The sequence below is a fragment of the Symphalangus syndactylus genome, chromosome 8 (genome assembly GCF_028878055.3).
Source record: "Symphalangus syndactylus isolate Jambi chromosome 8, NHGRI_mSymSyn1-v2.1_pri, whole genome shotgun sequence".
NCBI classification, from domain to species: domain Eukaryota; kingdom Metazoa; phylum Chordata; class Mammalia; order Primates; family Hylobatidae; genus Symphalangus; species Symphalangus syndactylus.
In genome coordinates, this window is record NC_072430.2 from 107,725,156 (window position 1) to 107,737,308 (window position 12,153).

At 40.9% G+C, this 12,153-nt stretch overlaps 1 protein-coding gene across 7 annotated transcripts in view; it reads left to right on the forward strand.

The window, feature by feature from the left end:
- CYP20A1 (cytochrome P450 family 20 subfamily A member 1) overlaps window positions 1-10,223 on the forward strand; it is a 60,166-nt gene extending 49,943 nt beyond the window's left edge. For 6 of the 7 annotated variants that reach the window (XM_055290324.2, XM_063644980.1, XM_055290323.2 and 3 more), the window contains 4 exons: window positions 3,290-3,401; window positions 5,786-5,850; window positions 9,668-9,757; window positions 9,952-10,223. In XM_055290324.2, the coding sequence (XP_055146299.1) occupies window positions 3,290-3,401; window positions 5,786-5,850; window positions 9,668-9,757; window positions 9,952-10,102 (418 nt within the window). In that variant the 3' untranslated portion in view covers window positions 10,103-10,223. The remainder of the gene's footprint in view (window positions 1-3,289; window positions 3,402-5,785; window positions 5,851-9,667; window positions 9,758-9,951) is intronic. The other variant, XM_063644976.1, reaches the window with a different exon arrangement.
- The last annotated feature ends 1,930 nt before the right edge of the window (window positions 10,224-12,153 follow it).

Here is a 12,153-nt window from a genome sequence, read left to right on the forward strand (position 1 = left end):
AACTGTACGGGTAAAATGGGTTAATTTTATTGCATATAACTATACCTTAATTAAAATTTTTTTTAAATTGCAACTGTGACTGCTTCCAGGTTAGAAGTCTGAGACTGGGTAGCAAGCAACCCTACCTTGGAGCATAAAATCAACTATAGAAAAGATAGAGTGGCTGGGTGCAGTGGCCCACACCTGTAATCCCACCAATTTGGGAGGCCAAGGTGAGAGGATCACCTAAGCCCAGGAGTGCAAGACCAGCCAGAGCAACATGGCAAAACCCTATCTCTAAAAAAAAAAATACAAAAAATTAGCCAGGGATGGTGGTACATGCCTGTAGTCCCAGCTACTCAGGAGGCTGATATAGGAGAATCACCTGAGCCCAGGAAGTCCAGGCTGCAGTGAGCCGTGATCACACCACTACACTCCATCCTGGTGACAGTGAGACCCTATCTCAAAAAAAAAGAAGATAACCACTGGAAAGAACTAGGAGGCTTTTAAATGTTGGAAGTTTTATTTATTACATTGACTATAACTATTATTTTTAAAGTAATACTAGTTGGCTTTTGAAGTTTTTGTCATACAGAAGTGTATGAAGTAGAAGGTGAAGTTCATTTGTAAATGTGCCCTTAAGCCCGTAACAGTTGGGCTAGGTGCAGTGACTCATGCTTATAATCCCAGCAATTTGGGAGGCTGAGGCTGAGGCTGAGGATTGCTTGAGCCCAGGAGTTTGAGATCATTCACGGCAACATAGTGGGAGCCTGTCTCTACAAAATATTTAAAAATTAGCCAGATGTAAAAGCATGTGCCTATGGTTACAACTACTAGGGAGGCTGAGGTGGGAGGATCGCTTGAGCTTGGGAGGTTGAGGCTGCAGCATGATAGAGTGTCACTGCACTCCAGCCTGGGCAACAGAGCAAGAACCTGTCTCATAAAAATAAATAAGTAAATAAACAATTTTTAAAAGTTTAAGCTCTCTAATACAGCTTATGAAGCATTTCAAAAGCTGGGCCTTGTGTACTCCCACCTTATCCTCACTTATGCCTCTTCATAGCTTTCAGTTTAGCTCTACTCAAAGTCTTTAGTTTCTTATCTCCTGTCCTGGCTTTTGCACAAACTATTCCTCTGTATAGATTCTCTTTTTTTCTCTTCTTTAGTTAAGTCCGGGTTTTGGTTTTTGGTTTTGGGGTGGAGTTTTTTTTATTGTGGGTGGTGGTTTGAGTTTTTTTTTTTTTTTTTTTTAATGTTGTTGTTGCTTTGCAGGTTTCAGCCTGTGTTTATTTCTCTCTCTCTTTTTGTTTTTTTTTTTTTTCAGACACAGTCCCTCTCTGTCACCCAGGCAGGATTGCAATGGCGCAATCTCAGCTCACTGCACCCTCCACCTCCTGGGTTCAAACGATTCTCATGCTGCAGCTTTCCAAGTAGTTGGATTACAGGCATGCACCACCACACCTAGCTAATTTTTGTATTTTTAGTAGACACAGGGTTTTACCATGTTGGCCAGGCTGGTCTTGAACTCCTGGCCTCAAGTGATCCACCCACCTCTGGCTCCCAAAATGCTGGGATTACAGACGTGAGCTACTGCGCCCAGCCCAGCCTGTGTTTATTTCTCTACAAAGCCCTTTCCTTAGAGTAGCTGCTCCTGCCTTATATTCCAGTAATACCCTGAACTTCCTTTATCATAACATGTGCTATGCTTAATTGTTCATCCTTTATGTCCTATCCAATCTGCCTCCCCACTGCCAACTAGATTCTGAACCCCTTTGATGGTGTATCTCTTGTTTATTGTTGTAGCTCATTATCTAGCACAGTGCTTCACATTAGCAGGTACGCAATAAATATTTATACAGAGGAAAGGAAGGAAGAATGTTTCCCCTTTTGATTTTGTTGTTTTTGATGTTACAAACAATTAACACTTCTGTGCTTACATCTTTACTAATATTTCCAAGTATTTCTGTATAATACAGTCCTAGAAGTGAGCTTCTAGTTGAAGGATGTATGCAGTAGGACAGTGGTTAAGATTTGAATCCTGTCAACACAACTTACCTGCTCTGTGATCTTAAATAACTGCCTCTGATTTTAATCTGTAAAATTAGAATAATAATAGCACCCATGGGTTTTTTGTAAGGATTCGATAAGATCCTGTATATAAAGTATTTAAGTGAACTGACTCATAGCAAGATTGCAATACATTTTAGTTTTTATTCTTCTCATTGTGATGTACACTTAAGAGTTTGATATATATTGCCAAATTATGCTTCTGAAAGGTTTTACCAGTTTATACTTCCACCAATTGGATATTAGAATGTCTTTTTCTCCATTTTTTTCTAGTAATATCTGCTCTCATTCTTTTTCATCTTTGTCAATCTGGCAAGTAAAAAAAAAAATGCTGTGATTGGCAATCTTTAAGTTGTTAATTAAGTTGAGTATCATTTCATATGTCTTCAGGCTATTTGTAAGTTTTTGTAAATTGCTTTTTGTATTCTCTGTCCCTGTTTCTATGGGGTTGTTGGATTATTTTAATTACTTTTAAAGAGGTTTTATACATTAAGGATATGTTTACTGAAAATACTTTTCCTAGTTATCTTTAGAAATATATAAACAAAATGTTTCTCTACTTAGGTTATGTGTATTTTTCTTTATAATTTTCTGTCAGCTTCGTGCTAAAAATAAACTTTTTAAAAATTGTAGAAACATTATTCTGAGTTTTCTTGTTACTTTTAAAAGTGTTTTTATTTGTTGAAATCTTTATCTACCTAGAGTTATATACAGATTTATAACAAATCTTATAAAAATGTATTTATTTTAAAATTTATAAAATTGTTGCCAGGCGCGGTGGCTCACGCTTGTAATCCCAGCACTTTGGGAGGCCGAGGCGGGCGGATCATGAGGTCAGGAGATCGAGACCACGGTGAAACCGCGTCTCTACTAAAAATACAAAAAAAATTAGCCGGGCATGGTGGCGGGCGCCTGTAGTCCCAGCTACTCGGAGAGGCTGGGACAGGAGAATGGCGTGAACCCGGGAAGCGGAGCTTGCAGTGAGCGGAGATCACGCCACTGCACTCCAGCCTGGGCAACAGAGCGAGACTCCGCCTCAAAAAAAAAACAAAAAAAATTTATAAAATTGTTAATCTTTATATACTTCTAATATATAATATATCTTTAAGGAGATAAGAATTATGATGGGACTATTTCAAGTTGGGAATGTTTGAGCAGTTGTTGAAGAACGTTTTTTAAATGTATGTACATTTCTAACTGCCTCCCAAAATAAACATCTTCAAAAAAATTTTTTTTAAAACAGATACTGTCAGCATGTGCTTTGTGAAACTGTTCGAACTGCCAAATTGACTCCAGTTTCTGCCCAGCTTCAAGATATTGAAGGAAAAATTGACCAATTTATTATTCCTAGAGAGGTAGAAAACATTTAATATGTTTAATTCATTCAGCTATTCTCAACTCTTTTGGTGTGTGTGTATATATATATATATTTTAAACGGAGTTTTGCTCTTGTCACCCAGGCTGGAGTGCAATGGCGCGATCTTGGCTCACTGCAACCTCCACCTCCCAGGTTCAAGGGATTCTCCTTTCTCAGCCTCCTGAGTAGCGGGGATTACAGGCGCCCGCCACCACACCCAGCTAATTTTTGTATTTTTAGTAGAGACAGGGTTTCACCATCTTGGCCAAGCTGGTCTTGAACTCCTGACCTCAGGTGATCTGCCAACCTTGGCCTCCCAAAGTGCTGGGATTATACACATGAGCCACTGCACCCGGCCTGGTGTGTATTTTAAATTTGTTTAAAGTGGCAAATAAATGCTACCCATTATTAAAAGACACGATTATTTTTAGTTACAAAATAATCTGTGCTTGTTTTAAAGTTCAAACAATATAAAAGTCTTCCTTCCCAAAAGGTACTACTGTTAGCAGTTTAGTATGTATTTTTATAGACCTGTTTCTGTGTATGTATATTACTCTGTGTATATATGTATAGAAACACACATATACATATGTATTAAACAGAATTTATATGTGAAAAGTTACTCTTTCTATATTGTTCTTTAATTTTCTTTTATTGAATGTATCATGGCTATTAGTACACCTACCACTTGATACAGATTTGACTCATTATTATTAATGGCTGCATAATATTCCATTGTGTGAATGTACCATAATTTATTTTTTAATTTAATTTTTTGAGACAGAGTATCACTCTGTCACCCATCCTGGAGTGCAGTCATGCAATCTTGGCTCACTGCAACCTCCGCCTGCCGAGTTCAAGTGATTCTCCTGCCTCAGCCTCCTGAGTAGCTGGGATTACAGGCTAGCGCCACAAGGCCTGGCTAATTTTTGTATTTTTAGTAGAGATGGGGTTTCACCATGTTGGCCAGGCTGGTCTCGAACTCCTGGCCTCAGGTGATCCACCTGCCTCCACCTCTCAACGTGCTGGGATTACAGGCATGAGCCACCATGCCCATGTAGCATAATTTATTTAAGCAGCCCCCACTAGTGGAAATTATGATTGACATTATTTTTTTAAATTATATACTGGTACAGGTGTTGAGTAGAGTCTGAGACTCAGAGTTTTTGTGTCAAAGTCCGTGTATATGTTCAGTTATTATTATTTTTAGACAGGGTCTTGCTCTGTTACCTAAGCTTGAGTGCAGTGGTGTGATTGCAGCCTCGACCTCCCAGGCTTAAGTGATCCTCCCACCTCAGCTTCCCAAGTAGCTGGACTAAATTTTTTTATTTTTTATAAAGACGGAGTCTCACTATGTTGTCCAGGCTGATATGGAACTCCTGGGCTCAAGTGATCCTCCTACCTCAGCCTCCCAAAGTGGTGAGATTATAGGCATTAGCCACTGCACTGGGCCATGTGTATGTTAAATTTAAAATGTTCTCTAAAAGGTATTTTATACTTTTAGCAACAATGTATGAGAATGTTTTTTTTTTTTTTCCAAATCCTCACTGCCTCTGAATTTGAGTCTTATGTATATTTTATGAATCTTGCTTTTCTCTGATCATTGGAGAGATCGAACAAATTTTCATACATATATTAACAGTTTGTATTTTTCTTTTGTGAATTCTGTCTATAACTTTCACTCATTTTTCTAGTGAGCTTATGTATATATTTTTGTATATTATACAAATTCTGTCAGTTATATAGCAAATAACTTTTACTGTTGCTTACTATTTTTTGTTATTGTTTTTTAACTGGATGCAGATTTTTTTTTAATACTTTAAGTTTTAGGGTACATGTGCACAACGTGCAGGTTTGTTACATATGTATACATGTGCCATGTTGGTGTGCTGCACCCATTAACTCGACATTTAACATTAGGTATATCTCCTAATGCTATCCCTCCCCGTTCCCTCCACCCCACAACAGGCCCCTGGTGTGTGATGTTCCCCTTCTTGTGTCCATGTGTTCTCATTGTTCAGTTCCCACCTATGAGTGAGAATATGCGGTATTTGGTTTTTTGTCCTTGCGATAGTTTGCTGAGAATGATGGTTTCCAGCTTCATCCATGTCCCTAGAAAGGACATGAACTCTGGATGCAGATTTTAAATTTTCATGTAGTTAAGTCTGTTATTCCTTTTTAGTTTCTAGATTTTGTGACATGCTTAGGGAGGCCTTCCTTATTGTAAGATCACCAAAATAATCACTTGTGTTTTCTTCCATTATTTTAAAATTATTATTTTGTATTCAATATCTATATTAAAAGAAGTTTGAAATAAGTTGACTTTCTAGGAGTCATTTTATCTCTGTTAGTCCTTGACTAATTGGATTTTTTTTTTCACAGACCCTTGTCCTTTATGCCCTTGGTGTGGTACTTCAAGATCCTAATACTTGGCCATCTCCACACAAGTATGAAATATTTGTCATTGTATTCGTGACTGTCAGTTTTTGTGTTTGCACGTTTTGCATTCCTTTCCTAAGTTTTGAGGAGAAAATTCAATATGTAGCAATGATACAACAAAAGAAAACTAGTGAATCCCCTTCTCTTTCTTTTGAGACAGGGTCTCACTCTGTCATCCAGGCTGGAATGTAGTAGTGCAATCACTTCTCACTGCAGCTTCGACCTCTCTGACTCAAGCCATCCTTCTGCATCAGCCACCTAAGTAGCTAGGACCACAGGCACGCGCCGCCATGCCTGGTTCATTTTTGTACTTTTTGTAGAGATGGGGTTTCACCATGTTGCCCAGGCTGGTCTTGAACTCTTGAGCTCAAGCCATCCTCCCACCTCTGCCTCCCAAAGTGGTGGGATTACAGGCATGAACCACCAAGCCTGACTTGCATCCCCATTGTATCTTCTGTTCACTGCTTTTTCTCTTACGTGAATCTGCTATTTGCTACTCTTTGTCTCTTTTATTACTACTTTTATACTAAGTGAAAAGTAATTAACATCTGTTTTAAGAAAATGAAAGCAAGCCGGGCACCGTGGCTCATGCCTGTAATCCCCGCACTTTGGGAGGCTGAGGCGGGCGGGCAGATCACAAGGTCATGAGTTCAAGACCAGCCTGGCTAACATAGTGAAACCCCGTCTCTAATAAAAATACAAAAATTAGCTGGGCGTGGTGGCGCATGCCTGTAATGCCAGCTACTTGGGAGGCTGAGGCAGGAGAATCACTTGAACCTGGAAGGCAGAGGTTGCAGTGAGCCAAGATCATGCCATTGCACTCCAGCCTGGGCAACAAGAGCAAGACACAAGACTCCGTCTCAAGAAAAAATTTTTAAAAAAGCAGAATTTCTCTTTTTTTTTTTTTTTTTTTTGAGATGGAGTCTCGCTCTGTCGCCCAGGCTGGAGTGCAGTGGTGCGATCTAGTGTCACTGCAAGCTCCGCCTCCCAGGTTCAAATAATTCTCCTGCCTCAGCCTCCTGAGTAGCTGGGACTATAGGCGCCCGCCACCATGCCCGGCTAATTTTTTGTAGTTTTAGTAGAGACAGGGTTTCACCATGTTAGCCAGGATGGGCTCGATCTCCTGACCTCGTGATCCGCCCGCCTCAGCCTCCCAAAGTGCTAGGATTACAGTCACTGCGCCCGGCCCCCCCAACCTTTTTTTTTTCCAGTGCATTTTTCTGTTCTTTATTGCTTCTCTTTTTGCTTTTTTTAAATTTATTTTTTATTTCAATAGGTTTTTGGGGAACAGGTGGTATTTCCTTGGTGGTGATTTCTGAGATTTTGGTGTACCCGTCACCCAAGCAGTGTACACTGTACCCAATGTGTAGTCTTCTATCCCTCATCGCCCCACCCTTTCCCCCAAGTCCCTAAAGTCCATTGTATCATTCTTATGCCTTTACGTCCTCATACCTTAGCTCCCAAGAATTTCCCTTTTTTAAAAATTCAGAGTTTAAGTCATTTAAAAATACTTGTTTTTGCGAGGAATTTTTTTGTTCTGTGGTACGTGGGTTATTTGTTTTGTTTTTAATATATGCATTTCTTCAATGACTTTACAGAAATTCTATAGAACAAAAAGTTTCTTAGGCCCTTCATTTCCCTGACTTTATTTTTTATTTTTATTGTTTCTTTAGAGACAGAGACAGGGTCATGCTCTGTCACCCAGGCTGGAGTGCAGTGATGTAAACACGGGCTCACTGCAGCCTCAACCTCCTGGGCTCGAGCAATGCTCCTACCTCACCCTCCAGAGTAACTGGAGCTATAGGTATACGCTACCACGCCTGGCTACTTTTTTTTAATTTTTAATTTATTTTTATTTTTATTTTTTTTGAGACAGAATCTCGCTCTGTTGCCAGGCTGGTCTTGGAATAAGCAAGACGCCATCTGTGAAAAATAATGGGCTGGGCACGATAACCTGTAATCCCAGCACTTTGGGAGGCCGAGGCGGGCGGATCACCTGAGGATTTGAGGCCAGCCTGACCAACATGGAGAAACCTCTTCTCTACTAAAAATACAAAATTAACCAGGTGTGGTGGCGCGTGCCTGTAATCCCAGCTACTCGGGAGGCTGAGGCAGGAGAGGTGGAGGTTGCGGTGAGCCGAGATCATGCCATTGCACCCCAGCCTGGGTAACAAGAATGAAACTCCATCTCAAAAAAATAAAAAATAATGATAATAATCACACATCTATAGAGTATGCGTTTCATTCGCTTTAATCCAGATACCCTCCTAGAATTCAGTGGCTTAAGAGAAGCATCGTATATCTTTTCTTTTTAGACGGAGTCTCAATCTGTTGCCAGGCTGGAATGCAGTGGCGCAATCTTGGCTCACTGCAACCTCGGCCTCCCAGGTTCAAGTGATTCTCCTGCCTCAGCCTCCCGAGTAGCTGAGACTACAGGCATGCACCACCACGCCCAGCTAATTTTTATACTTTTAGTAGAGACAGGGTTTCACCATGTTACCCAGGATGGTCTCAATCTTTTGACCTCGTGATCCACCTGCCTCTGCTTCCCAAAGTGCTGGGATTACAGCCTTGAGCCACTGTGCCCAGCCTTTTAAAAAATTTTAATAGAGATGAGGTCTCGCTATGTTGCCCAGGCTGGTCTCGAACTCCTGGGCTCAAGCGATCCTCCCACCTTGGCGTCCCAAAGTGCTAGGATTACAGGCGTGAGCCACTATGTCCAGCCTCTCTCACCTATTAATAAATCTGATGTAATATAATTGATAAATATAATTTTAAGCCTGGAGCCTCCAATTTTAAGACATAAATTTCAGTTGAAGAAGCAATATAAAATGTCTTACATATTGATAGGGTGGTCTCATGTAACAGGTCTTAAATTTAAATATTCATTATATGATTTTCTATGATTTATCCTTATATTTCACAAAATAATATAAACTCGTGTAACAATCTTATACCTTGGTATTCTCGAGAAATATATTTTGCATCTATCATTTAGAAATAATAAAGTAGGCCGGGTGCCATGGCTCATACCTATAATCCCAGCACTTTGGGAGGCCAAGGCAGGTGGATCACAAGGTCAAGAGATCGAGACTATCCTGGCCAACATGGTGAAACCCTGTCTCTACTAAAAATAAAAAAATAAGCTGGGCGTGGTGGTGCACACCTGTAGTCCCAGCTACTTGGGAGGCTGAGACAGGAGAATCGCTTGAACCTGGGATGTGGTGGTTGCAGTGAGCTGAGATCATGCCACTACACTCCAGCCTGGTGACAGAACAAGACTCCGTCTCAAAAAAATAAAAAAAAGAGAGAAATAATAAAGTGCCAGTCTCAGTGGCTCACACACCTATAATCCCAGCACTTTGAGAGATTGAGGCAGGAGGATCGCTTGAGCCTAGGAGTTCAAGACCAGCCTGGGCAACATAGGGAGAACCTGTCTGTACAAAAAACTGTTAAAAGTAGCTGGGCCTGGTGGCATGTGTTTATAGTCACAGCTACTCAGGAAGCTGAGGTAGAAGGATAGTTTAAGTCCAGGAGCTCGAGGCTGCAGTGAGCCTTGATTGCACTGTTGCACTCCAGCCTGGGTGACAGAGCGAGACCCTGTCTCAAAAAATAGAATATAGTAAGAAACAGCAATAGACTAAATATATGTTAAATAATTTGGGAACATAAAAATAAGTGACATTTAAATATATAAATATAATGTAAGAGCGCTTTCTATTTTCAGTTGATTTTTAACTTTATTACATACTTGTGTTCTTTCCGTGTCAACATGTAAAATGCCAGTGGAGCTATATTGTGATTAACCTCAAATTTTCTTTGCAGGTTTGATCCAGATCGGTTTGATGACGAATTAGTAATGAAAACTTTTTCCTCACTTGGATTCTCAGGCACACAGGAGTGTCCAGAATTGAGGTGAATAATAGAATGCCAGACTCTGTTCTTAGAATTTTGATGATCACTGTTGCTAAGAATGGGCAATCTACATGATTAAAGTATAATTTTTTTATTATTATTGTACTTTAAGTTCTGGGGTTCGTGTGCAGAACGTGCAGGTTTAAAGTATAATTTTTAATTTTTAGTAACTAATTGACTTTCTTCCTGACTAGGTTTGCATATATGGTGACCACAGTACTTCTTAGTGTATTGGTGAAGAGACTGCACCTACTTTCTGTGGAGGGACAAGTTATTGAAACAAAGTATGAACTGGTAACATCATCAAGGGAAGAAGCTTGGATCACTGTCTCAAAGAGATATTAAAATTTTATACATTTAAAATCATTGTTAAATTGGTTGAGGAAAACAACCATTTAAAAAAACTGTGTTGAATCCATTTATAAACCAGTATCACTTTGTAATATAAACACCTATTTGTACTTAATTTTGTAAATTTGGATTTTTATATATTTTCTTAATTCATTGTACACATTTGACTTACTGCATAGTATATTGATCATTTTAATGGGAAACTTTAGCTTTCTACTTTTTATTTTTGTTTTTTCACTTTTTATGCCATTATTTTTGTATTCTTTTTCTTAGTGTGAGCTCTAAAATCAATGTTCTTGAAGAAAGAAATTATTTTGCAGAAGCTGGGGAATCATGTTTGTTGAATATGCATAAAATAGAAACATAGGCTGGGCGCGGTGGCTCACACCTGTAATCCCTACACTTTGGGAGGCCGAGGCAGGTGGATCACCTGAGGTCCAGAGTTGAGACCAGCCTGGCCAACATGATGAAACCCCATCTCTACTAAAAATACAAAAAATTGGCTGGGAGTGGTGGCTCATGCCTGTAATCGCAGCACTTTGGGATGCTGAGGCGGGTGGATCACCTGAGGTCAGGAGTTCGTGACCAGCCTGGCCAACAAGATGAAACCCTGTCTCTACTAAAAATATATAAAAAAATTGGCTGGGTGCGGTGGCTCACACCTGTAATCCCAGCACTTTGGGAGGCCGAGGCGGGTGGATCACCTGTGGTCCGAAGTTCGAGGCCAGCCTGGCCAACAGGATGAAACCCTGTCTCTACTAAAAATACAGAAAACTGGCCGGGTGCAGTAGCTCACACCTGTAATCCCAGTACTTTGGGAGGCTGAGGCGGGTGGATCACCTGAGGTCAGGAATTCGAGATCAGCCTGGCCAACATGGTGAAGCCCTATCTCTACTAAAAAACACACACACAAAAATTAGCTGGTCATGGTGGCACATGCCTGTAATCCCAGCTACTCAGGAGGCTGAGGCAGGAGAATCGTTTGAACCTGGGAGGCGGAGCTTGCAGTGAGCTGAGATTGCACACCTGCACTCCAGCCTGGGCCACAGAGCAAGACTCTGTCTCAGGAAAAACAAAAAAAAAGATAAATGGACAAAAGACATGAACAAACAGCTTTTATAGGATAGCATGGCTAACAGACTTTTAGAAAAAGTGTTTAGTCTCACTAGTAAATAACAAAATATTGGGGCAGGGCACAGTGGCTCGTGCCTATAATCCCAGAACTTTGGAAGGCCGAAGCTGGTGGATTGCTTGAGCCCAAGAGTTCAAGACCAGCCCAGGCAACATGGGGAGACCCTGCCTCTACAAATATACAAAAAAATTACTGGGCATGGTGGCACACACCTGTAGTCCCAGCTATTCTGGAGGCTGAGGTGGGTGGATCACTTGAGACCAGGAGAGGTCAAGGCTGCAGTGATCTGTGATCACACCACTGCACTCCAGCCTGGGCAACAGAGCAAAACCCTGTCTTTAAAAAAACAACAAACAAAAAAGCCCAGGCTCAGTGGCTCATGCCTATAATACTTTGGGAGGCCGAGGCAGGTGGATCAATTGAGGTCAGGTGTTCGAGACCAGCCAAGCCAACGTGGTGAAACCCCGTCTCCACTAAAAATACAAAAAAAAAAAAAAATTAGCCAGGTGTGGTGGTGCACATTTGTAATCCCAGCTACTCAGGAGGCTGAGGCAGGATAATCGCTTGAACCTGGGAGGTGGAGGTTGCAGTGAGCTGAGATCGTGCCTCTGTACTCCAGCCTGGGTGTCAAGAGTGAAATTCATTCTCAAAAAAAAAAAGGAGGTGGGGGAAGCTATTTCAAGAATATTTTAAGTAGGCTGGGCACGGTAGCTCATGCCTGTTATCCTAACACTTTGGGAAGCCGACGTGGGCGGATCACAAGGTCAAGAGATTTGAGACTATCCTAGCCAACGTGGTAAAACCCCATCTCTACTAAAAAATACAAAAAATTAGCTGGACATGCTGGCGTGCGCCTGTAGTCCCAGCTACTTGGGAGGCTGAGGCAGGAGAATCGCTTGAACCTGGGAGGCAG